The following is a 25,271-nucleotide window of genomic DNA, read 5'->3' on the forward strand; positions in this document are numbered from 1 at the left end:
TATTTATATACATAATGTTTCATATCGTGTTTATGTAAAAATTGTTCATTCTTGAAAGACATAGCGACGTGTCGACTATTCTTTCAATTTCGTGGTTATGTTCGAGTTATTGCTTTTTATTAATTCTTTCATTGTTTTTTAATTTTATTATAAAATTTACTTAAAAAGTAATGTGCCTATGTCGATATTACGCGATTTTTTTCTTTTTTTTATTGAAAGAAACAATTGCATTATATTTGGCGGGTTATAAAAAATAATAGAAATGCAACGCCTCTTCTGATTGGTCGATCCAATGTCCGATGTTATACGGAAGAGACCGAGTTACTTTCTAAATGTATTTAACAATATGGCGTACCGACGTTTGAATTTGAACGTTACGTGACAACACACAGAAAGTTGTAGGACATGTGAAATAAGTTTTTTTTTTTATGCTCTTCTATTTAGCTTATTGTGATTTATATTAAGGATAAATATTATATAGGAATAGAGCTTTAAGACATTCTCGATTCTTATTCATTTTAAGATCATGGATAATTTTGTTAAGATTGAAAAAATTGGTGAAGGTAAAGCGTCTAATTTTTGTTATATTTTATACGATGTTACAAAAAGTTTGTTAGCTCTTTTCACGATTTAGTTATCAATAAATTTTAATTATATTAATACATTTTATAATTTATCCTTTTTCTCATTTTCAGCTTTTATATGACTTATGTAAAGTATAAATTTAGTTTGTGTTAAAGGTTATTTCAAACATTTGTGATAAATATATTTGTGTTTGTGTATTAAATTATATTACATATTTATTATATTATCAGTGTACATTATACGCGTACAATAATTTATGAACAAATTTTGATATTTAATTATTTTTACGTAAATCATTATCATTTATATAAGAAGAAAGAAAAAAGTATTTAATAAAGTTTTCATTTATGATATTATAGGTACATATGGTGTTGTGTATAAAGGTAAACACAAAAAGACTGGTGAAATTGTAGCCATGAAAAAGATTCGCTTAGAAAGCGATGACGAAGGTGTACCATCGACTGCAATCAGAGAGATTTCTATTCTTAAGGAGTTGAAACACCCAAATATCGTTAGCTTGGTCGACGTTCTCATGGAAGAATCTAGATTGTATCTTATATTTGAGTACCTTACTATGGATTTAAAAAAATATATGGACAGTTTGGGAAATGGTATAATGATAGAACCTAAAACAGTCAAGTCCTATTTATATCAGGTCTGTATATAAGCCATGAAATAACAATGACAATTAAACAAATATATATATATATATATATTTTTTTTTTTTTTTTGTTTACCTCATCTTTCTTTCAGATAACACGAGCAATTTTGTTCTGTCATAAACGTAGAGTATTACATCGTGACTTGAAGCCACAAAATTTATTAATTGGTGCAAAAGGAGTTATCAAAGTAGCAGATTTTGGATTAGGAAGAGCATTTGGAATTCCAGTCAGAGTTTACACGCACGAGGTTGTTACTTTATGGTATAGAGCACCTGAAATTCTTCTTGGAGCTAGTAGATATTCTTGCGCCATAGATATGTGGAGTGTTGGCTGTATTTTTGCTGAAATGGCAACGAAGAAGCCATTGTTTCAAGGAGACAGCGAAATCGATCAATTGTTTAGAATATTTCGGTAAGATGAATATTCTTCTTTTTTTTTTTTTTTTTTTTTTCTCAATCACATTCAAAATAAACAATATTATAAATATATTTTCTAATGACATTTAAATAGGATTTTAAGAACGCCTACAGAAGAAATATGGCCTGGTGTCACACAATTAAATGATTATAAAACAACATTTCCAAACTGGGTAACAAACAATCTAGAAGCCCAAGTAAAGAATCTTGACGCGGATGGACTTGATCTATTGCAGGCAATGCTTATTTATGATCCCGTTCATAGAATAACAGCAAGGGCAGCTTTGAAACATCCTTATTTCCAAGACTTGGATATTAGAAAGTTACCATCTGCATAATGAGAAAGGGGGAAAAAAAAAGAACAAAAAAAAAACAAACAAACAAACAAACAAACAAACAAACAAACAAACAAAGATACGTTCGTTGTGTTTCTTTATGACATTTTAATCGTGCGACAATATGAAAAAAAAAAAAAAAAAGAAATATTTCTTAGGATAGTGGAGGGATGTGAGTTAAGTTATTTGAGTGCGAACATTCCTTTAGTTGATGGATATGACTATATGCTCATTACATACTAAAGTTAATTATATTATATATTAAGTAATTTGTCGAAATTTATTATTTAGTGTTTTTGTACACTTACATCTTCCAATGTGTGTACTATATATCACAATTATAAATCAAGACAATTTCGATGTAATGATTACATGATACTATTATAATATTTTGTATCTATATTGACAACTAAGAACTCCTTTAAAATTATACTTAAACATTTTTAGTACAATATTATTCATGAAATAATCTCATTTATAATTTATATTAATTAAGTGTTCTCTCTCTTTTTTTTTCTTTATTTTCTTTTTTTTCTTTTTTTTTTTTTTTTTTTTTATTTTACTATACTCTGATATCTAATGCGTGAAGGAAGATATGAATGCGAACGGATAAATTTAATGATTTATTAAGTAAATAAGATAATAATGATTTTTGGGAACGGAAAGAAAAAAATTAAAGAAAAACTCTCGATAAATATTACATATGTATATTCTTTAGAATAACATAATATTTGTAAATTATTTTGCAAATACAGGACAATTTTTTTTATACACAAAGCCTTTCATTCATACAAGATAATCATTCAAGTATGAATGAACTATGTATCTCTGGTATAAAGGTATTGTGTTAATTATGACTCAGTTGTCAAAGAATTAACAACGTTTTAACCTTTCAACAAAATCGTATTATATTATTTAGAGGAAGGAATGGAAGCCATATAGGATATTACCAGTTCTTAGAACCATACTCCCTATAATAATTTCACTTATATGTCGACTAGGATGCGTCATCATGAGCAACAATGTAACAACAATCTTTGGACCCCTGTTACAAATAGTAAAACTTTTAATTACATTTTTATATAATATTAAATATTTTTTCGTCCTTGTAAAATGACGTTACATATAAAAAAAAAATAAAAAAATCAATTTAACAAATTTGTAAGAGTTTGCAGATTATAAATGAAGAAATCCAGTGTCAAATTTAATTGAAGGAATTAACGACTTGCGGATATTTATAAACAAGGACATGGTAAATTATTAAGTGAAATTAAATAATAATAATAATAATAATAATTATAATTATAATGATGTAAAATTATTAACAATTATTTTTTGTTTTATAAAATTTCTTGTAAAATTTGTTTTCCTTTTTTTTTTTCTTTTCCTTTTTCTTCTTCTTCTTCTTTTTTTTTTTTTTTCTTTAATCTATCTTTATTATTCACAGGAATTTATTCATCTGGGGATAGGAAAGGAACCACATCATCATTTGCTCTCTCCTGCATACTACTGATTTAACGTTTGCATGACGTATAATTGAATATCAGAGAGAGAGAGAGAGAGTGGGGAGATCTCTAGCACATAAAGTGAAGCCTCGAATAAACTGTTTACAGTTTGCGTTCAGAACTAAGGATAGACGTTTAGACGGTGAGTCTCTTGCATTATATTTATCTTTCTCTCTTTTTCTCTCTCTCTCTCTCTCTCCTATATTTTTCAACTAATACTTATACAATATAAATAATAATTAATTAAATATTATATTTATTAAATTAATTATTTCATTTATTGTAAGTTTTATATTTACATTTATTTTGACTTCAGTCAAGATGCGATAGTAAAAACAATGAAATTTTCATAACATTTGTATTGTACAATTGTTTTTTAACAAATAATTTTTTTTCTTTTTTTTTTTATTAAGACAACCGAAGAACAAAGTAACATTAATATTGTTTACAATAAAACAACGTAGATTGTGCTTTCAACAAAATATATATTTTCATTTAAAATAATATATATATATATCATTGTATATATATATATATCATATATGTATATATACATATATAATAGATATTCTTGTAATTAATTTTTCTATTAAAAGAGGAAAGATCGAATAGGTCGAGGAAAGGTCGATCATAATCGTATGTAAATTTTTTTTCACTGTTTTAAATAATTCACGTCTATCAAAAAGGAAGAAAACATAGTTAGAAGCGTAAATCAGAGGTCTTTGCTCTTCGATGCGTGTCCAAGGTCGAGTGAATCATCGAGTTTAATGTAAGCTCGGATATCATCGGAATCATCGGTAGAATCGCTTTGTTATGTAGTGTAACCAAATTTCAATTAATATAGGATTTTTTTTTTGTTTCTATATATATATAAACAATTCCCTATTTATTATCTTTTATTTGTTATCTTTTAATTTCCATTACTTTACCCGCATATTTTTCAATAGATTTCAATAGAAACTTGATGAGAATTTAACAGTACTTTCTAAAAAAATAAAAATTTATTTGTTTACTTTTAAGAGATGATATTATTTTCTTTTTTTTTTTTTCCTAATCTGTTCACTACATTTTATTTTCAGAAGATGCTCTCGATCCTTTTCTATATTGCCCTAGCAGGGTGTTTAACACTTGCTAAAGCTCATACTTATCACATGGGTAGTTGTCCCATAGTAGAACCTATGCATGGATTTCAAATGAACAAGGTAATGATACTGATCGTTAAAAGACACTCTTTAATCACTGTGACATATTTAGACATATTAATTATATGAAATTGTAGTTTCTAGGAATCTGGTATGTCATTCAGAAAACATCTACGGCAAGTAGATGCATTTCTTACAATTATACTCGTGGCGAAGAACCAGGAGAATACTTGATAACTCAAGATTCTGATCATCCTATATTAGGTGAGTTTAATTGTTATATTTACTATAATATATATATATATATATGTCAATAATTATATTCAACATTACTGGTATCCTTATTAGAAAATTTAGATGATTCTTATATTCATTATAACAATATATATAAATATAATATTTTATAGTTATATTTAACATTATTGGAAAAGTTTTTATAGATTAAAAAATAAGAATAATACGTGAACCCTAGTCGGTTTGATAAAAGCATGTCAATAGGATAAATGTTTTTCAAGTGGGATGAATTATCCGTAATTGTGTGATCTCTCTCTCTCTCTCTCTCTCTGTCTTTTTATACAGGTCTTACACCACTGAAACATGAGTATCACTATACCGGTGAATTGAGTGTACCAGAACTTAGTACTCCAGCTCGAATGCAAGTTAACTTCCCTCTTAGTAAGTAAATGAAATTAATGGATTATTAGATAAGGAAAACATATTAAAATATATATATATATATAAATAAATCTGATTCATTGAAAAGATTTGGAAGCAAATATTGAAATAATATTTTTTATTTTCCTTTTTTTTTTTTTTTCTTCTTGTAGGTATAGCAGGTACAGCATCTCACATAATCTTTACTACAGATTATGACAATTATGCTGGGATATTCACTTGTCAGAAATTAGCTTTTGCCCATCGACAAAGTGCAACTATACTTTCAAGACGTCGTGATCTTGACAAGAGTATTATCGATAGGATAAAAGGACAATTGTCAGGTTACGGAATAGATCCTTATGATCTTAGTATTATTTCTCAAAATGGTTGTCCACGGGATAATGATACTCTCGACATAAATATCGATCCTAATACTTTCACCGCTGAAAGCTTTGGCAGTGCCGTACGTAAAGCTGGCGAAAAGCTTGGCGATGGTGTACAATGGGTTGCACATGCTGGTAGTAAAGTTTATCATAAGATAACTGGTACTGAGGAAAGTACAACATCGAAACCAGAGAATACGCATAGAGTTATACCAGTTATAAGAGATTCTGGAAAATACGAGACTAACGAAGTCGAATGGATTCCATAAAAATTTTAGAAATGATTGTTAACTTGAAAAAAGAAAAAGAAAAGAAATGATATTAGTAAATTTCTATTCTTTTTTCATTTTTTATTTTATTCTGTTTTTTTATGCTTCTTATATATCAATATAAAAGAAATAAGACATGAAAAGAAAGGAATGGAAGAAAGAAAGAAAGAAAGAAAGAAAGAAAAAAAAAGACGTGTCAAGATGGTACAAGCTTGTAATTTCAATTTTGTAAGAAAATATATACGCGTAATATCAGATTAAGTAGATTAGAAATACCAACATTGAGATGTATCTTCTCGTAGGATATATAAACAAAAATAATAATACTTTAAACACAAAATAATATTATCGTGTTATTTTGTATATATATATATATATGTGTGTGTGTCCAACTAATCGATTTAATATCAAAGATTTCAATGGAAATCTTTTTTAATCTAACTTATCGTAGAGTAAGTTAAATGAAAAAAAAAAAAAAAAATTAGTACTCATAGTGTCAGGTTAGTCAATGAGAAAAAAATTGTTCACGTTTTGTTCAATGAACGAAAAAATGATAAGAAAAATATCTCGTTGAAGTAAACTCTTTCTCTCTCTCTCTCTCTCTCTCTCTCTTGTGTTTTCTCTCTCTCTCTCTCTCTTGTGTTTTCTCTCTCTCTCTCTCTCTCTCTCTCTCTCCCCCTCCTTTTCTTCCTTACTGTTTCGTAAAAGTCAGAAAATAATTTGTTTAGAAAAAATATGATATATTATCTTTATCAATCGATTATATGAACTTTAAATGTCAAATCACGCCTATTTGCAATGTTATAGATGCTTATAAACATTCGTCACGTGATTAAACTCCCCTAATACATGCGATATGTGCTGTTCACGAATATTAGTATCCTGACGTTCGAACGTACGGATCAGTCCGTTAGCAACCGCTGAAGAGTGACTAACAGAAATTTTTCGTGCTCTTGCGGAAGGAAAAGAATTTCGAAGTGGACAACTTGATTTGTTGAAGTTAACGTGAGTCGTAGAGAAAACAAAAAAGAAAAAAAAAAGAAAAAAAAAAAAAACAAAAGGAAAAAGCAAAACAAGAAGATCGAACACTTCTCACCTGATATCGATAGAATTTTTCAAGGGAATATTAATTAACATTAATAAAAACGTAAATTAATTGTATCTTGATTCGATTCGAATAATCCTTTGTTTTGTTTTTATTTTCGTTCTTCTCTCTTTTTTTTTTTTTTCTTTTCTCTAGAAACAATTCCAACAGGAATTGTTTTTTTTTTTTTTTTTTGTACACAGTGTCAACAGATGATGTATGATTTAATAATAATGATTACGTATGTATCAGTTTTATTAGTATGATCGTTTGTTTTTTTTTTTAATTGTTCCTTTTTTTTTCTTTTTTTTTTTTTTAAATTAGACACTTTTATTTTGTACTTTTGTATACACATGTATGTGGTAACAAAATTTATGTCCTGTGTTCAACGACTGTATGTTAATTATATTGGTATGAGATTTTTTTTTTTTTTTTTTTTTTTTCTTTCTTTTTGTTCATTTTATTAAGTTTTAAACACGTCGAACACTTCATTCAATTATTCAATTAAATAAATGACTGATGATTATTAATTAATAACACGTTGGATATTATTTTGTAAGTATTTTTTTTTTTTTTTTGTTAACGCCAGATTTTTTTTTTCCTTTTTTTCTTTTTTTTTTTTAATATTTCGTAAGATGTATTTGCAACGAAGTTTTCTTTTGACGATTTTATATGGAACGAGAAAGTTTATTATTATCATCATCATTATTATTATTATTATTATTATTATTGGTGATAATTAATTATTGATGATAAATTAGAATATTAAATTAGAGACATAGTGTACAATGTACGTATGACTGTTAGACTGATTATTGCGCACTGCACCACTACCCTAGTACTTTTAAGGGTTGCGCAGGTCAGTTTTTATCCACCTACGTATATTGGATCTCTCAGCTCCTTTTCCAAACCTTATGACATTTTTATTTCTACGATTTTCTTGAGTCGATCATTTTTCTCTCACTCTCTCTCTTTCTCTCTTTAATATCAATTAATTAATAAGCTATTGTTATCTCAATTTTTAAGAGCTAAGGTCAATTTTATTTAAATAAAAATTTAGTAAAAAGATTAATAAATTCTATTCATAATCACACGTCAAAATTTTTATAATACGTAATTTATAAAAACAAATGTATTTATTTCATTAAAATTTAATTTGGGGATTTTAAGGGATTGGAAAGAGAGAGAGAGAGAGAGAGAGAGAGAGAGAGAGAGAGAGAGAGAGAGAGAGAGAAAGAGGAATGTTAATAATAACAAATTAATGTAGAATCATTTGAATCAGTTGAAAGGATAGATGGAAAATAATTAGAATGAGTAGAGGCTTGATATTTCAAAAGCTTTTTATTTCTTTGAATTATTCCGAAATTTATTGATTTCTTTTATTTTCATTTTTTTATTTTTTTAATTAAAAAAATTTTTTTTTTATTGTTATTATTATTATTACGACTTTATCTGTATATATTTTTATTATATTATTAATTATTTCATTGTTATTAATTTAATGCTCGTCTTCACTTTTAAATTATTCTCATGTCACTTAATTATTATTTTTTCGATCAATTTTTTTTTTTTTTGCATCTTCGTCTCACTATCAACTTTTTGTTTTTATTTCTATTTGTCTTTTTTTTTTCTTTTCTTCTTCTTCTCCTTTTTTTTTTTTTTTTTTTGTTTAAGTATCGTCGTGCATTATCATTGATATGTTTGTACATTCTTTGGTCGAGAAGACGTCAAATCGATGACATTAAAAAAACTTTAGAGAAGAAAGTTAACATTTCATATCGTATTATCGATTTGAGTTCAATTTACATGTGTTTTCAGTGACCTCCAGTGAAAAACAGTAGATTAGACTTTGCCTATCGATTTGCGTATCGTTTTGCAAAGTTTCTTGCTTTACGAATGAACATATATTTAAATCAACATATTTAACATTTTTATATATTTTGATATTTTATAAAATTAATTCTTATTTCACAATAATATTTCACAATAATATATATATATATATCCTTTTTTTAAATTATTGTTTAACAATAATCATCGATCATCATCGATCATCATTGGTTATTATTAACAAACATCGATTTATCATTGTTATTTATCATTATTCATCGGCATTATTTTTCTCGTAATAATCGATTAGATTCGTCCAGGTTCAAGGCACAAGTTCGTCAATAAGAGTTGATTGTGTGACCCACATTTCTCGTAAGAGTTAATACAATATCAACGATGTTCCCGTTTCAATGTAGTGATTTCAGGATCAGTCAATCGAATTAGGACGATTCAATCGTAGTCACGTTTAACAGGGTCAATATCGAGAGTAATTTTTATATCAAGTGACCCTACCGAACGATTTCAATATTTTAAATTCGACGATGAATAATTGTATTACTTTTTTTCTTTTTTTTTTTTTTTCGATGAAATATTATTATTTGAAGAAAAAAAAAAAAAAGAAAAAAAAAAGGAAGAAAAGAAAAATTCCAGAAAAATAAAGATTTGAAAAAGAAAAAATATATATTGAAAATTATAATATTTATATAATTAATATCTTAAAAAAATTTTAATAACACGAAAAGGAATGATTTATAAATTGTATTATGTAAATATATGTGTACATATATATATATATATATTTATTTTTTATTTCTTTTCTTTTCTCTTCTTTTTTTTTTCTTCTTCTTTTTTATAATTAAATTCTTCTTCACTATAATCATCCTCGGAGAACACTAATATGTCATCGTTGTATTAGAATGTCTATGACCTTCGTTGAAGGAAATCGACGAAAGTTATGCTTTTAAATTGATTGAAAAATTTTTCAATATCTTTAGAATAATTTTCGATATCAATCATTAATAAAATTCATTAGTTCATCGATTAGTTTCTCACAATTATATTGTTTAATTTATTTTCGTAATAACAATTTGACACTTAATTGTCCTGAAATGTGTAAGTAAATCGAAAAAAAAAAAAAAAAAAAAAAAAAAAAAAAAAAAGAAAAAAAAGTACTTTTTTCAATTTTTGTTACGAACTTTTACGATCTCATTTGTTCATTTAATTTCCATAATAATCTAAGAAAATTAGTCGTCGCGAAAAAAATATACGAATAGATAAATAAATAAACAAACAAACAAACAAAAAAAAAGAAGAAACAAAAAAAAACGAAGAGATCATTTTCAATCAATCTCTTTTAGACTATTATTAATTTTATATTAATTCATTTCTATATCGAATTATCACAATCGATAAACATAATGTTGTTATAATTTTTTAACTTCAAAAGTGAATAAAAAAAGGTAAAAAAGAAAGAAAGAAAGAAAGAAAGAAAGAAAGAAAGAAAAGAAATAAGAACAGGTCTGATGAACAAGACTATATATTTTATCGGATGAAATCGAAGTGAAATGTTCAGTGTCGAATTCTTGTTCGATCTTGACCTACATTTAAAGATAATTTATATTTTTGAACTCTTTCATAATCTTTTCTTTTCTTTTTTTTTTTGATTTTTTTTCTTCCTTTCATATGTACAAAAAAGGACAGAGAGAAGGAAAGAGAAAGAATGAATGATCATTACTTGTAAACCTTGGGAATGAATTTTAAGATTATTTTCTATACCTATCTTTCTTTTTTTTTCTTTCTTTTTTTTTTTTTTTTTTTTTTTACTTTTTCCTTCAGGATACAATACAGAATCCGAATATTAAGTAATAATTCGCTGCCTTTCAGGTATAATAATTCTCTCTTTCTTTTCTTATCTACGATGGTTATTAAGTGATTTTTATAATCTGACCTTGTAAAATACATAGACAATATCGATCTCACGATTCTCTACGTACGTAATATATATAGTCATTGTGGTCGTTCATCGTGGTATCTATTTCATTGTTTTGTGTTTTACATTTGAACATTTAAATTAACATTAGAGATTATTTAGTGCAAGTTTATGAGAAGAAAAGAAAAGAAAAGAAAAAAAAAAAAGAAAAAGGAAAGAAGAAAAAAAAAGGATCTATGGACAAATGATTCCACGTTGATTCCAATTTAATGACAAATGATAATATATGAAGAAAAATTGTGAAAAAATGGGGAAGTGAGAGGGGGGGGGGGAGGGGGAGGAAGATATTAAAAGATCGCATAAAGCTTGTGGATAAAAGTATCGTTATTGAGGACGATGAGTTTGACCCGGTCGGAAAGAAGAAAAATAAATAATCGTGGTTAATATCAGGCTAGTCGACATTTAATCGATCTACCCCTCAAATGACTCGTTAAAGTGACCGGGATACGTGCTGAACAATCTCTTTGAGTCCGACCCTCACGAACGTGCAATTACCATCGTCAAATATATAAAATGAAAATAATTCTTTTATGTTATTCTCTGAGAATTTGTTGTATTGCTTCATCATTTTTCAATATTTCATTGAAGACATTTTTTTTTCACATACATACATACATATATGCATATTATTGGTGGTTTTTTTTTTTTAAGATTCCTTTAATACATTTTCAAATATATTACTGTATTTCAATGCAAATTTCACAATAGAAATTTCATCATCGTCGTCATTTTTTCCTTGCTATAAAATTGGTTATTTAATTCTTCAACTTTTATTATATAATTTCTTTTTCCTTTTTTTTTTTTTCTTTTTTTTTTTTTTTGATATAAAATTTCGCGCAAAAGAAAAAGAAACTTTCTTACTCCATTAATATTTTATACGAAGTAACATTTTTCGTGGCGTAAAAAATTAATCATTTAATGTTCAACCATTGAAAATTTTTTCTTGCAGATGTTGACCTTATCGTTCTTCTGGATTTTCTCGATTCTATGGATTCAGAATACAATGGCAAGCGTTCTTGTTGCCGATACAACGATGTCCAAAATGGTAGAATTAAATGCCGGCGAACCAATATGTTCTATTTACAATGATCGTGGTATCATTCAGAAAATGATATTCGGTGCAGATCCGAAAAAAGTTCGACATATGCCAAGTAATCTCGTTGCCGATCTCGAAGAGACTTGTTTGACTTTTAAGGTAAACGTAATCAATTATGTCAGACGAAAAATCGAAAGGAAGAAAAAAAAAGAAAGAAAGAAAGAAAGAAAGAAAGAAAGAAAAAAAAAGGAAAGTAGTCTAATTTTAAAAAACCTGTTTGAAAGATATATATATATATATATATATATATATATATATATATATATATATATATATATAAAAAAGCAAGGAGAGAAAAAAAAACGACAAATAACTGTTCACTTGAAACTTCAAATTTTATTGTTATATCGTGTAAAAGGATATCGAAAGTTAGATCGTAAAAAAAAATATTACGAACGTTCAACCATAAATCTATTTGCTATGACCTTCTCCTTCTTTTTCTTTTCTTTTTTTTCTTTTTGTTTCCTTCTATTTATTATAATGCGACATATTTCTTATCGCCTATATGTTAAATCGTCAAGAATAAGAACTTATTTTGAAAAATAAAAAAATGCGGAACAAATAAAATAAAGAAAGAAATAAACAAAGAGGGAGAGAGAGGGAGAGAGGGAGTGGGGGGAGGGTGAGTCGATGTTGTTTATTTATTAAAAATTTTTTTTCTTAATTTCTTTCGTATTAAAAATTTAATCCAATCTAAATTTATTTATTATTCTATTAAAATTCATCCATCTATTTATTTTTATATTAATAATTCATTATTTAATTATGTTAATTAAAAATTAATCTGTAATATATTTTTTTGATGATTAGAATCAAACGCCAGCAGTTGGATTGGTATATCCTGGAACGAAATGGTGCGGACCAGGAAATCATGCAACTTCTTACGATGATTTAGGTCATCATACGGCAGAAGATGCATGTTGCAGGGAACACGATCACTGTCCAATAACGTTAAAACCGCAAAAATGTATCCATAGTATATGTAACTATTCACCTATCATACGTATGCATTGTGACTGTGACGCAAAGTTTCGAAGATGTTTACAAAATCTTAATACTGAGGTTGCCAACACTATCGGTGCACTTTACTTCAATATTATACAAGTAATTTGTTTGAAGGAAAGACGACCGTGCTCAGAATGGCAAAGGTATATGTAATTATTTTTATTCTTAATATTTTTTTTACTGTATTGTTTTTCTCTTTTTCTTTTTTTTTTTTTTTTTTTGTTTCAATTAATTATCAGAAACAGTCGCCAAGCTTTTGTTCGCAAAAATCAATTAATACCTTTCGGGTCTATCTCTCTAGACTCGTAATTGGCCGTTTGTAATTTTACGATTTACAGAAAAAAAAAAAAAAAAAAAAAAAAAAAAAAAAAAAAAAAAATAAAATCAGCTCTATAGAAATCAGTAATATAGAGTAATTGATTTTTTTTTTTAAATCACTTAAGGACTTTTGACCGCACATCCATTGCATTGTTAACGTTAAGATATTAGGTTAATTAGTTAAATTTTTTTTTTTCTTTTTTTTATTTTTTCACATCAACGTATTATAGATCCTACGAGAAATGTATTCCGTATTGGAAAGAACTGGCGAGTTACGAGCCGCTAAATTTTGACAAGCATAAGGAAATTGGAAAAAGTAATAAGTTTTTATACCAGACACCACTTTCAAAGCTCATCAGGGATTTTTTTGATAGGTTACAAGATATCCAGAAGAATTTCTTGAATTATTTTCAAGATCATTGAAGAGTGACATTAATAGAAGTATCAATCTTTATTGGTTTTTTCTTGTTTTTTTTTTTTCTTCTCTTTTTCCTTCTTTCTTATTAACACGTTTATTAAATTCATTGATAACAAAGAAAGATGGAGATAATGACGATGGTGATGGTGGTGGTAATGGTGGTATACTGACGATACTAAACATTTTAATGTTAATTATTTTCCTTTCTTTTATACTAACATTTGTCTTGTGTTCTCCATAAAAAAAGAAAAAAGTGATTTATGTATTGTTTTTATAAAAAAAAAAAAACAAATCATTGATAAATTGTTTTATCGTTATAATAATTATATTATTTTCTTTTTTTCTTTTCTTTTTTTTTTTCTTTTTTTTGGTTTTTTCCATAGGAATGGTTATGCCGAAGCGGTGTCAAATAGATTATGCTCGGAGTACAAATTTCGGCCAAGTGATAAATACGTGCCATTGATGCCACTGAATATGAATATATGAATACAGCGAGAGAACAATTCGATGATGGTGGTGATGGTGATGGTTAAAGAAAGAAAAAAAAAAGAAGAAGAAGAAGAAGAAAGAAGAAAATGGATCAATTAAAATTAATGATCACAATGGGAAACTCGCGATGATTATTGCGTTTTATTCATATCACTTGTCCTTTTTGCTTTATGGAATTTTATGAGGTATGACCGGGGTGGATTTATATATATATAAATATTCATATATATATATATATGTATATGTGTATATATATTTATATATTTATATATTTATATTTATATATGGATTTATTTTGAATTCGATTGAATACCAGAGACTCTATAATAATATTAATACATATCTATTTTACACTCGATACGTGCATGTCTTTAAAGAAATTTTTGCTTCCTTTTTTTTTTTTTTTTTTTTTTTTATATTGCAAATAATTCGTATTGCATGACATTTTATCGATATATTATTATCACAACGATACTATTAATAGTATCTTTTATATATATATATAGGTAATAATTAATTAATAATTATTAGTAATAAAATATTAAATATATATATATATATATAGTTTCTTATAAATATTTTATATTAATTAATAGTGATAATTATTACACTGTAGTACATAAGTAATATCAAAGATTATATATTTTTAAGATAAGATGGAGAATGTGTTAATTTTGAATAGAATATGTTTGTTAATTTTAATTAATGAATTATTTTATATATTCGTAACTTGTAAAAAAAAAAAAAAAAAAAAAAGAAAAAACGATTATATTTATCACAATTGTAAAGAAAATCTGTAATATCGACGTTTAATGTTTTATTGGGTCGGTAAATGATATCAGTCGGTAATCTGTTTTACCGACCTGTTATATTTCTATCATAGTTTCTTTAATTATGTTTCTCTTATAATAACAATGTAATTATATTAAATTACTTAATATATTAAATATTTAACTTAATATGAAATATTAAATATGTCAGTTTGTCTTAATGTATTTCTACCTATTAATACTTTTTAATATATTCCATAGAATATATTACAATTATTGAAATTAATTAAACTACTTCAATTTATTAGATTATCATTATAGCACTATATAATTATAAAATTGCAATATTATTTTACTTAATTATAAAAATATCAAATATATGTGTTATCATTTATCGACTCAGTCTTATATTTTTGTACAGAATTGTGAACCACAGGTAATATAGATCATTTATCATATGTCACGTATTATCTATCGATTTTAGTTCGTCAGTTCTCATATAGATTTCGCTAGTAGTATATACATATATATATATTTTTTTTTATTAACTTGTCCACGTGAGTTTCTAACCTAAAAAGATATTGTTTACACGTGAAAAACGAAACTTCGTGATATTCGTAATTAATTTTTAATTTATTACGAATTGAAATAAAATGGAAGAGAAGATAATTAGAATGGAAGATATAATTGAAGAAAATTCATCTGACGATGATAACATATCAGATATAATTGAAATTAATACAAGGAAAAGAAATCAGATAACAATGGACATGCCAAAAGGGAAACCAAAATCCGGTAGAATATGGAAAGAACCAAAAAAGAGGTATTTAAAAATTATAATTCAATTGATCTATTATAATTATATTCGATTATGTTTATTTTAGATTTTCATCTATAGTCAAGAGCAAAGGTATTCGGTTGTCCCTTGAAAAGAAACAAAAATTGAGGGAGGATTTGCAACGTGCCAAGGAAATGTCGAGAACAATTAAGGAACAAAAACAAGCAGAAAAGGAAGCAAAGAAGCAAAGGAGAATAGAAAATTTGAAGAGAGCAGAAGAAAATAGAAAGAAGGGTGAAGTTGTACAAATTGTGAGTATAACAATTATTTATTTATTTATTTCTCTCTCTCTCTCTTTTTTTTTCCTTTTCTTCTTTTAAGTTAATCAATTAAATAACAACGTTATCTTAATTACTTGCTTTGGTTATTCGCAGATTAAAAATACTGCCAAACTAAAGAGAATGAAAAAGAAACAATTGAGATTGATTGAGAAAAGGGATACAAATGATAAAACATACAATTGAAAAAGATTGAAAAATTTTAAAAAAAAAAAAAAAAAAAAAAAAAAAAAGAAGAAAGAAAAAGAAAAGAAAAATTAAAAAAGTAAAAAACCAGCTCTCAAATAGATAAGAAAATAATGTGCTATACAAATAACGTTCAATAAAGTGTTCTTAAAAATATTGTTAAAGCATAATAAATTCAACTAATTATATCATATAAAAAATATATCATAATGGTAAATTAATATTACTTAAGGAGCGATAAAGTTTTAACTGTATAAAAAAGAAAGAAAGAAAGAAAGAAAGAAAGAAAAAAAAAAGAATTATAAAGTAAAAAAAATCACATAAATAATCTTATTACGTATCTTCTTCTTCTTCTTCTTCTTCTTCTTCTTGTTGAGTCTTTCTTTCCATCACAAAACTTTCCAATTCTTTGATAAGATTAATACCTGGATTTCTTCTCCACTATAAAGGAAAAAGAAAAAAAAAAAAAAAAAAAAAAAAAAGAAGAAAATAATTATGATCAAATCAATTTAAATAAAAGCTAATACATTCATTAAAAATCTCTCACCATCTTTTTGACCCACTTTGGTAAATAATTAATATTAGATGGAGCCTGAAATCTATGAAAATTCTTGTAAATAAAATTCTTCAATATAAAAGAAAAAAAAAAGAATAATAAATAATAAATAATAAATAATTAAAGAAACCTTTCATCTACTAAGAGAACAATGCCCCAATCATTCCTATGTCTGATACATCGACCTATAGCCTGGTTCAAAGCTCTAAATGCTTGTACGGTATACCATTCGGATCCCGTGAGTAATTCCTTAGAAGAATTTTCATCATTGTACATCCATTTCAAATTTACTTCTGGATCTGTTCTTACAGCATATGGTATGCCGATCTAACAAACATAATTTATAATACATAATAAATAATAATTGGAATAGATTATTATCAAAGCGATTTTAATTTATATATTTATTCATTTTAAGATATCTTAGATGTGAATTATTTAACAATAATTTTTCTGTAACGAAGCGAAAAGAAAAAAAAAGCCTAAAACAAAAAAAGGAAAAAATATATTCTCTCAAAAAATCGCTTATATAATATCATCGACTAAATTAATATTAAATATATTCTTTTAAATAATAATAATAATAATAATAATAATAATATTATTATTATTATTGTTTTTGTTTATAATCATTGGATACTTACTGTTAATACACAACGTGCCTCGTTATCACTAAAGTCAGTACCTTCAGCAATTTTTCCACGAAAAACTGCAAATAAAATTGCACCTGACAACGTTTCAATATTTGTATTTACATAAGATGTTTCCTCAATAGCCTCCCGATATTCTTTCAATATTTCTCCTAAATCATTACTATTACGTGGCTCTATGAAGATTCGTTTGTATCTTTTTATCTCCTCCCAATAATTATTGCTTTTCCATCTTTTTATTTGATTATTCATCATATAATACGACGAAAAGAAGCATAATATTCCGTGCGGTATTGATTGGCAAATGTTTAGCAACAATTTTCCAAGTTCATCCTTTAAATAATAATAATAATATTATTATTATTATTATTAAGTTATATAATTATATTATAAAAAATAATAACAATGTACGAGTGGATTTAATTGTTTGAAAAATTTGTTCGTTTGTTTTTCTTTTTCTTTTTTTTTTTTTTTTTTAAATTAAATATAAGAAACGTTTAATCGTACGCATAAGTAGTAATCAGAACGTATTAGATGATAATTAAATAATAAGAAAATATTATATATATATATATATATATTAATTAGAAAAGAAGAAAGAGACATATTTGAAATAATTTTTCTATTCTTATGAGAATAGAAATATATGTAAAATAATTTATACAAAAGTTATATAAAATTAATAAGAAACTATTCTTATTGTCTGATGTGAAAAACAATTTACTATAGTAATTTATTATTTTATTTCAGACAAGATTGTTCTCTAATGTTGTGTTAAAAAAACAAAAACAGAAGATAAAAAAAAAAGAAAAAGAAAAGAAATGTCCTCGCCCCTTCTCGAAAAAAAAAAAGGAAAGAAAGAAAGGATTTATAATTATTGAAAAAAGAAAAATTAACAAATTACTTGAAAATTCCAGCTATTAACGTTTTGATAATTAGCTTTTAAAGATACGCCAGTTGGTCCCTTTGGTACACAAGTGACATAAACCTGATCGCTATTGATCACATGATTGGCAGAAAGTGTATGAGCGAATTTCGTGCCAAGTTCGCTTTGGAAAGAAGTTATAGGAGTCAAGGTACCCGATGCCAATATGATCGATCTTGCTTCACGTGCCAAAGGTGCAAAGATTACAGCAGGATTCATGCAAATCAATTTGAAACTTCTCAAACGTTTTCCAGTTCTTTGTGATGACGTCCAAGAATCGTCTGTGAACTAAAAGAAAGAAAATGAAAAAACAAAAAAAAAAGGAAAAGAAATGACAAAATAAGAAATGAAAGAGAATTTAAAAAAGAGAAGAGAAGACGATCAGATAAGAAAAGTGAAAGAATTTTGATTATATTTTAAAATTTTTTTTTTTTTTTTGTTTTTTTTGTTAATGAATTTTATACAATAATAAAAATAATAATAATAATAATAACGATAATAATAAATAAGAAGGAAAGAAATATTTACATACTTTGAACTTTATATCGGAAACGAAAGATTCGTTTATGTAAGCTCGATAATCATTCGCATATTCATCGGAAATGATCATTTTTAATGCGAATATCAAACGTTGAAGAATGATTTTGGTACTTCGTGATATAATTGTTTTAAATTTATTTAATTTATCATACTTTACAACACGAAGGTTTTCTTTTATTTTATTAAATTCAGATATTGCTATTTGTGCGGCATCTATTATTTTTATGCATTTTGACATATCAATATTGAACATTTTAAACAATTCGATCAATTGTTTACCCGTCCAATGAGAACTATTCATTTCATCATTTTTATCCTAAAACAAATACGTTTAATATAGATACATATACATACATACATACATACATACATACATACATACATACATACATATATATATATATATATAAATATAAAATTTATTTATATGTATGTAAATATAAAATTTGTTTATATATATAAAAAAGAGTTGTTAAATCTTTTTTTTTTTTTTTTTTTTTTTTTTTATTTATGCGATATATGGATTATATAAAATAAAAAAAAATAAAAAAAAATATATATATATGTATATATAAATGTGTATAAAATATATATACCGTTGGCTTTAGAGTAACGGTGTTCATACAATTGATGAGACTCTCGATATAAGAAATTATGGTCGAGTAGGCATCGTGTTGTTCAATGGATTCCTTTGATTTCAATACTCTACAGTCTTCAAGAACCGAGTGTAATTGATCTTCCCTAAAATCGGCACTGGCGACATTTCGACAGATGTCCTCGATATTATGAGCCTCATCGAATATGATTACCTGATCCTTCAAATTAATTTGCATCTATGAAATAAATCATTCCTTATTAATAAACGAATTATGGATCGTCGTCAGTTATGATTTTACGAACATTAATTTTTTTTTTTGTCACGTAATTCATACCATCGATGGAGGAAAACAAAAAAAAAAAAAAAGGAAACGAACGAATAAATCAATTTTTTGAAGTTCGTAAAAAGAGAAACGAATATCTTAAAAATAGTAATATGTGTATTCAAAAAAAGAAAAAAATAAAGATAAAAATAATAAAATTGGAATGATAATTACGCTTTCACGTATGTCAGGATCGATGATGTAATTGTAAGGACAGATTATTATCTCAGCTTCCGCTGCTAAATTTTTAGCAGCGAAGTACGGACAAACTTGATTTTTTCTTCCAACTTCGACGAGATCTTCGATATCGTATGGCATAGTTATTCCATTTTTTTCCAATTGAGAGAACGTCGATAGATCCTTTTTATTTTTTTCAGTGTAATAAATACATCCGAATGACTGAAAAAAAAGAAAAGAAAAATGAATTATATACGTCAATCAGTAAAAGTCAATTAATTATACGATATTTATTAATTTCAATTGTAAGACCTTTTCAGGATCGAGTAGATTGTAACAAAGTTCTGTTTTGTTCTTCGTGGTATTTTGAAGGCAGGTATGTTCTCGACTACTCAGTATAGTCATTCTAAAACGATGAATTTATTATTAACAATTTTTATAAAAGAAAATATTTATATCATGTAATATATATTTAAGCAATTTAAAGATTTTGAAAATTATTTTGAACGTAATATTATAACTGTATAAGATTATTCAATCATTTAATTATTACGAATATTTTAAATACATACGATACATTCTATATTATTAAATATTATTTATTATTATAATTTGTTATAAATCGAATTGAAAGAATTGAATCGACTGATTGGAAATAATTGAAATAACGAAGAAACAAAAGAAAAAAAAAAAGAGAAAAAAAATAAATTAACGAACGGGCAATAAAATTTTTTTCTTCGCATATTCATATGTAAAAGAAATATCTTGATAATATATAAAAGACAAATTAATGTAATTATTATTTCTTACTTCTTGTTTCTGTAATCAGTCCGGCCAAGTTCCTTCACGACTTGTTCGATTTGTCTATGGGTACGAGTTCCATAATAAATCTTTGGTATTTTCAAACGTGTCTTCCTTAAATAAACAAATAAACAAATAAATCAATCAATCGAGATTATAATTGCCCACACGAAATCTATGTAGTGTATATATATATATATATATATACATATATATATATAAAAGAAAAACAATTATTTTATACTCTTTATTTTCATTGAGGATATCATCCAAATTAATCATATTTTCAGAACGTTTCTTCGATCCATCGAGAGAAGCTTGCGAGCTCGTCGATTCGATCACAGTACAATCTAAAAAAAAACAAAAATAAAAAAAGAAAAAAAAAAGGAAAAAAAACAAGAAAAAGATAAGAAAATGACAATAATAATAACAACGATATCAACAAATTTTAATATAAATAAACAGATTTTGGGGTATTCAAAAATCTTTAAGTCGGAGTCAAAAGTTAGTTTAAAAGTCTTCTCTTGAGACTTTTTAGATATTTTTGCGTTTCCTTCTCTTTTCTTTTCTTTTTTCTTTTTCAAAAATCATTAAAACTACACAATTGCAGACTAGATTTTATTAGATCGCCAGCTTAAAATATCACTCGAGAAAGGAGTAATGATCGATTGTATTTATTTTTCTTTCTTGTTTTTTTTTTTTTAAATCACGTAAAAACTAACTTTTGACACCTTGTATATTTTGCATATAAAAATAAATTTTATGTTACGTTACCATCGTCCTCTTCTGTTGCAAGACATTTATCGTTTCGACGATCGAGATTGTTTTTGATGATTTCTAAAAGGAAAAACAAAAAAAAAAGAAAAGGAATAAAAAGAAAATACAAAAAAAAAAAAATAATTAATAAGTAAACGAAATCAATGAAGGGGATTATAAAAGTTTTTATACATATTTGTAAGATTTTCAGAGGGATTTGTTCGTTGGCTTGTTTTTTTCTTTTTTTTTTTTACGCACACAGCGAGAGAGAGAGAGAGAGAGAGAGAGAGAGAGAGAGAGAGACAGAAAGAAATGAAAGAAAGACAGAAAAAAAAGGAAAAGAAAAAAATTGAAAGGATTAAATAGCTTAACGAAAGGATGGATGGAAGGAAGGAAGGAAAGAAGAAAGAGAGACGAATGTCAAAACAGTGGCTGCTCCTGTTGGCACGTGAAAGGATCGAGGGATCTATTGAGAAAGATCAATAGAACGATTTAATCCTTTCGTTGGTGAAAAAAGAAAGAGAAAGAGAGAGAGAGAGAGAGAGAGAGAGAGAGAGAGAGAGAGAAAGATATATATATATATATATACTATATATAGAGTCTAAAGGTCTACTTGAGAAAGAAGGATTGAAAAGGAGAGATAAAAAAGGAAGAATTCAAAGGATGAAGCATCTTAATCCTTTTCCTACGATTTAAGGAGTCAGAAAAATGGGAATGATCGTTCAATGACAATTGCTATCCTCCAATTGGCTTGATATGTATGTATATATGTATGTATGAGTGTATACGTGTGTATGTATGTATGTATGTATGTATGTGTGTATGTGTGTACGTGTATATAATCGGCTTTCGATAAACGAGCTGAGTTTTAAAAGGGATTTGAAAAAGGTACCGAGAGGAAAATTCTATTTGCCCGGCGGATCATGATGTGATCGAGAGATCATAATATTTCTATTCAGACGTTTCTCTGGATCTATATAATAAATAAATCGACAGAATGAGAGAGAGAGAGAGAGAGAGAGAGAGAGAGAGAGAGAGAGAGAGAGAGTGAGAGAGAGTGAGAAAGAGAGAGAGAGAATATATATAATTACGGAATATATTTGTATAATTCTGAATCTTATTTTAACAAAATAAATAATAATAATAATAATAATAATAATAATAATAATAATAATAATGGTAATAATAAAAGTTTTCGTATTTTTAAATGTTAAATTTTATATAAGAAGCGAAAAAATTTCTCTATGTTCCTCTCTAATCTCTCTATCCCTTTTTCTCTTTTCACTTTTAATTTATCATCATTGTACATCAATCTGTGCTTATAATTATTATAACATAATAATAATAATTAAAGCACACATGCACATGCATATATTTGTTATTAAATATTATTTTATATGAAAATGATATTTTTGAAAAGAGACAAAGGGAAAGTTCTCTCTTCCCCACTACTCCCTTTATCACTCTCTCCCTCTCTCTCTCTCTCTCTCTCTCTCTCTCTCCATTTATCTAACTATCTATCTATCTCTCTTCCTCTTCTCACTTTCAACTTCCTCCCTTCATTGGACTCATCAGTGGTGGCTTAATTGTCCGTGAGCATCCGCTTGTGCAAAAGAGAAGAGAAATAAATCTGTGCGGCAGGGTCGAAAAGGGCTGCTCTCAAGGGTGCGATAACTTTCGGCACCGACTGTATCGATGCTACGTTAAAGGGAGACCGAAAGAGAGAGAGAGAGAGAGAGAGAGAGTTGCCTCAGGGGGTTTTCTCCCCTCGGGTGTTGGGGTGTGTTTCGTTGCCAGGCAACGACATCCTCCAAGTCCGTGGCTCTCTGATTGGCCCCCGTCCCGCTTCTCCTGTCTTAGCCTCACCCTCGAGCCCTCCATCTTCTCGTCCTTCTCCCTTCACCAATCAGACCCCCTCTCTCATGGGTTCTTCCGATGAATAGCATCCTCCGAGAACGAATACGCGAGCCTATACTCTCTATATACATATATATATATATATATATATATACACACACATATATATATATATATACATATGTATGTACATACATTTTTTGTTTCTTTATATGTACATTTTCATGTCTCTATATCTCTATGTTCCATGTGCATGTGTGTTAACAGCATTTAATCATATATATCTATGTATAGTGAGAATGTTGAAGTAATATGTGAATGTGGATAATATTTACGTATTAAAATATTTATAAATAAAATATTTTATAATAAACACAATATTTTATACGTATGCGCGTGTACGTGTGTGTATGTGTGTATGTATTTATATATAATACGTTTATTGTGTACAATGATAACTTATGTTAATTAATAACATTTCTTATAATATAATTTCGCTATTCAATGAATGTTTATATTGAAATTACATAAAAAATATTATATATATATATATATATATATATATATATAATTATCATCTGGATAATTATTATTTGTTAATGTAAAATGAAAATGAAACAAAAAAAAGAAAAAAAAGGAAAGAAATGCAATTCGATAATAATCAATCAAACATTCCTATTATTATTTGAATAATTATTTATTCCAAATAAAATTTATAAAATAAAAATTAAAATATTTATATCATCGATATATACGATAATTCTATTAAAATTTTCATAGAATCATTCGACATAAACGAACGACCTGATTTCAGAAAGTTACACTCTGTATAAGAAAAAAGAAAAAAAAACTCAAGAGAGAAAGAAAAAAAGAAAAAAGAGAAAGAAAGAGAGAGAGAGAGATAGAGAGAGAGAGAGAGAGAGAGAGAGAGAGAAGTCGAATTCACAGCTGCACGAAGACAGAACTTCGACTGTGTCATCGATTACTATAATTCCGGAAATGCATTCATGGTGGTCCCCATATCACTTTCTCTCTCTCTCTCTCTCTCTTCTATGTATCTATCTTTTTATCTATCTATCCATCTCTTTCATTCAAAGATCTGCAGCTGGCAAAAAGAAAGAGGGAAAGAGAGAAAGAGTGAGAGAGAGAGAGAGAGGGAGAGCTCTTAAAATCACGATTAATTATCACTCAGTGAATTTCTATCTCTGATAAGACATAAACCATAGAGAGAGAGAAAGAGATACAAAATAAGAAGAAAGAGGAAGAATCGTTGGCTTTATGCTCGCCAATCGACTGTTTGTTTATTCAGCATATGCGCGTTGTGAACGAGAGTGAAATGAACGAGATAAAGAGAGAGACAGAGAGAGAGAGAGAGAGAGAGAGAGAGAGAGAGAGAGAGAGAGAGAGAGAGAGAGAGAGAGAGAGAGAGAGAGAGAAAGAGATAGATGAGAGTGATCGACGTGAAACGAGTTCATTCATACTCGGACGTTGTATTTCTGAATGGACGTGAAACGGCAGGCAGATTGTACGATCGCGTGTGATATTTATAAAGATAATTAAGATTATGGGACATTACATTCTCATTGATTAATTTCTCCAAAGATATTTCTTATCTTCTTTCTTTTAATCTTACGTAACTATACGATAAGTTGCGAAATTGAAAGAAACTATTGTCTCTATTGTCATTTAGTATTAGGTTTTTGTTTTTTTATTATTCTTTTTTTTTTATCGTTTTTTTTGTTTTGTTTTGTTTTTTCTTTTTTTTTTTAACTACAATTTTTACTTATCTCTTTTTATAATATCAATAATTAATGTTAATGAATAAATACTTTA

At 26.8% G+C, this 25,271-nt stretch overlaps 5 protein-coding genes across 9 annotated transcripts in view; 4 read left to right on the forward strand and 1 right to left on the reverse strand.

Annotated features, from left to right (window-relative positions):
- Positions 1-30: 30 nt before the first annotated feature.
- LOC124953423 (cyclin-dependent kinase 1) lies at positions 31-2,447 on the forward strand. Its single transcript, XM_047504780.1, has 4 exons — positions 31-563; positions 945-1,240; positions 1,339-1,658; positions 1,758-2,447. Exons 1-4 carry the CDS (start codon positions 527-529, stop codon positions 1,999-2,001), a joined length of 897 nt encoding a protein of 298 aa, XP_047360736.1. The 5' UTR covers positions 31-526; the 3' UTR covers positions 2,002-2,447.
- Positions 2,448-3,486: 1,039 nt separating this feature from the next.
- LOC124953425 (apolipoprotein D-like) lies at positions 3,487-6,297 on the forward strand. 2 transcript variants are annotated; one of them, XM_047504782.1, is made up of 6 exons: positions 3,608-3,645; positions 4,190-4,300; positions 4,583-4,705; positions 4,783-4,909; positions 5,225-5,320; positions 5,473-6,297. In XM_047504782.1, the coding sequence occupies exons 3-6, from the start codon at positions 4,586-4,588 to the stop codon at positions 5,952-5,954; spliced, it is 825 nt and encodes a 274-aa protein (XP_047360738.1). In that variant the 5' UTR covers positions 3,608-3,645; positions 4,190-4,300; positions 4,583-4,585; the 3' UTR covers positions 5,955-6,297. The 2 variants fall into 2 exon arrangements, with proteins under 2 accessions (XP_047360737.1, XP_047360738.1); XM_047504781.1 differs by lacking the exon at positions 4,190-4,300 and having other exon boundaries at positions 3,487-3,645.
- A 334-nt stretch (positions 6,298-6,631) lies between these two features.
- LOC124953426 (phospholipase A2 isozymes PA3A/PA3B/PA5) lies at positions 6,632-15,157 on the forward strand. 3 transcript variants are annotated; one of them, XM_047504783.1, is made up of 5 exons: positions 6,632-6,959; positions 11,808-12,053; positions 12,765-13,102; positions 13,508-13,718; positions 14,079-15,157. In XM_047504783.1, the coding sequence occupies exons 2-4, from the start codon at positions 11,808-11,810 to the stop codon at positions 13,698-13,700; spliced, it is 777 nt and encodes a 258-aa protein (XP_047360739.1). In that variant the 5' UTR covers positions 6,632-6,959; the 3' UTR covers positions 13,701-13,718; positions 14,079-15,157. The 3 variants fall into 3 exon arrangements, with proteins under 3 accessions (XP_047360739.1, XP_047360742.1, XP_047360740.1); XM_047504784.1 differs by lacking the exon at positions 6,632-6,959 and adding an exon at positions 6,978-7,101; XM_047504786.1 differs by lacking the exon at positions 13,508-13,718 and having other exon boundaries at positions 6,641-6,959.
- A 307-nt stretch (positions 15,158-15,464) lies between these two features.
- LOC124953430 (coiled-coil domain-containing protein 86) lies at positions 15,465-16,796 on the forward strand. The gene is made up of 3 exons (XM_047504793.1): positions 15,465-15,777; positions 15,839-16,043; positions 16,167-16,796. The coding sequence occupies exons 1-3, from the start codon at positions 15,608-15,610 to the stop codon at positions 16,254-16,256; spliced, it is 465 nt and encodes a 154-aa protein (XP_047360749.1). The 5' UTR covers positions 15,465-15,607; the 3' UTR covers positions 16,257-16,796.
- LOC124953421 (Fanconi anemia group J protein homolog) overlaps positions 16,323-25,271 on the reverse strand; it is a 65,702-nt gene continuing 56,753 nt past the window's right edge. For both annotated transcript variants that reach the window (XM_047504776.1, XM_047504775.1), the window contains 12 exons: positions 21,600-21,662; positions 21,070-21,175; positions 20,835-20,939; positions 20,337-20,430; positions 20,022-20,246; positions 19,524-19,760; positions 18,920-19,243; positions 18,367-18,675; positions 17,457-17,795; positions 16,943-17,139; positions 16,804-16,855; positions 16,323-16,697 (listed from right to left, as the gene is read on the reverse strand). In XM_047504776.1, the coding sequence (XP_047360732.1) occupies positions 16,590-16,697; positions 16,804-16,855; positions 16,943-17,139; positions 17,457-17,795; positions 18,367-18,675; positions 18,920-19,243; positions 19,524-19,760; positions 20,022-20,246; positions 20,337-20,430; positions 20,835-20,939; positions 21,070-21,175; positions 21,600-21,662 (2,159 nt within the window). In that variant the 3' untranslated portion in view covers positions 16,323-16,589. The remainder of the gene's footprint in view (positions 16,698-16,803; positions 16,856-16,942; positions 17,140-17,456; positions 17,796-18,366; positions 18,676-18,919; positions 19,244-19,523; positions 19,761-20,021; positions 20,247-20,336; positions 20,431-20,834; positions 20,940-21,069; positions 21,176-21,599; positions 21,663-25,271) is intronic.

This window comes from Vespa velutina, chromosome 12 (assembly GCF_912470025.1).
Source record: "Vespa velutina chromosome 12, iVesVel2.1, whole genome shotgun sequence".
Lineage (NCBI taxonomy): Eukaryota > Metazoa > Arthropoda > Insecta > Hymenoptera > Vespidae > Vespa > Vespa velutina.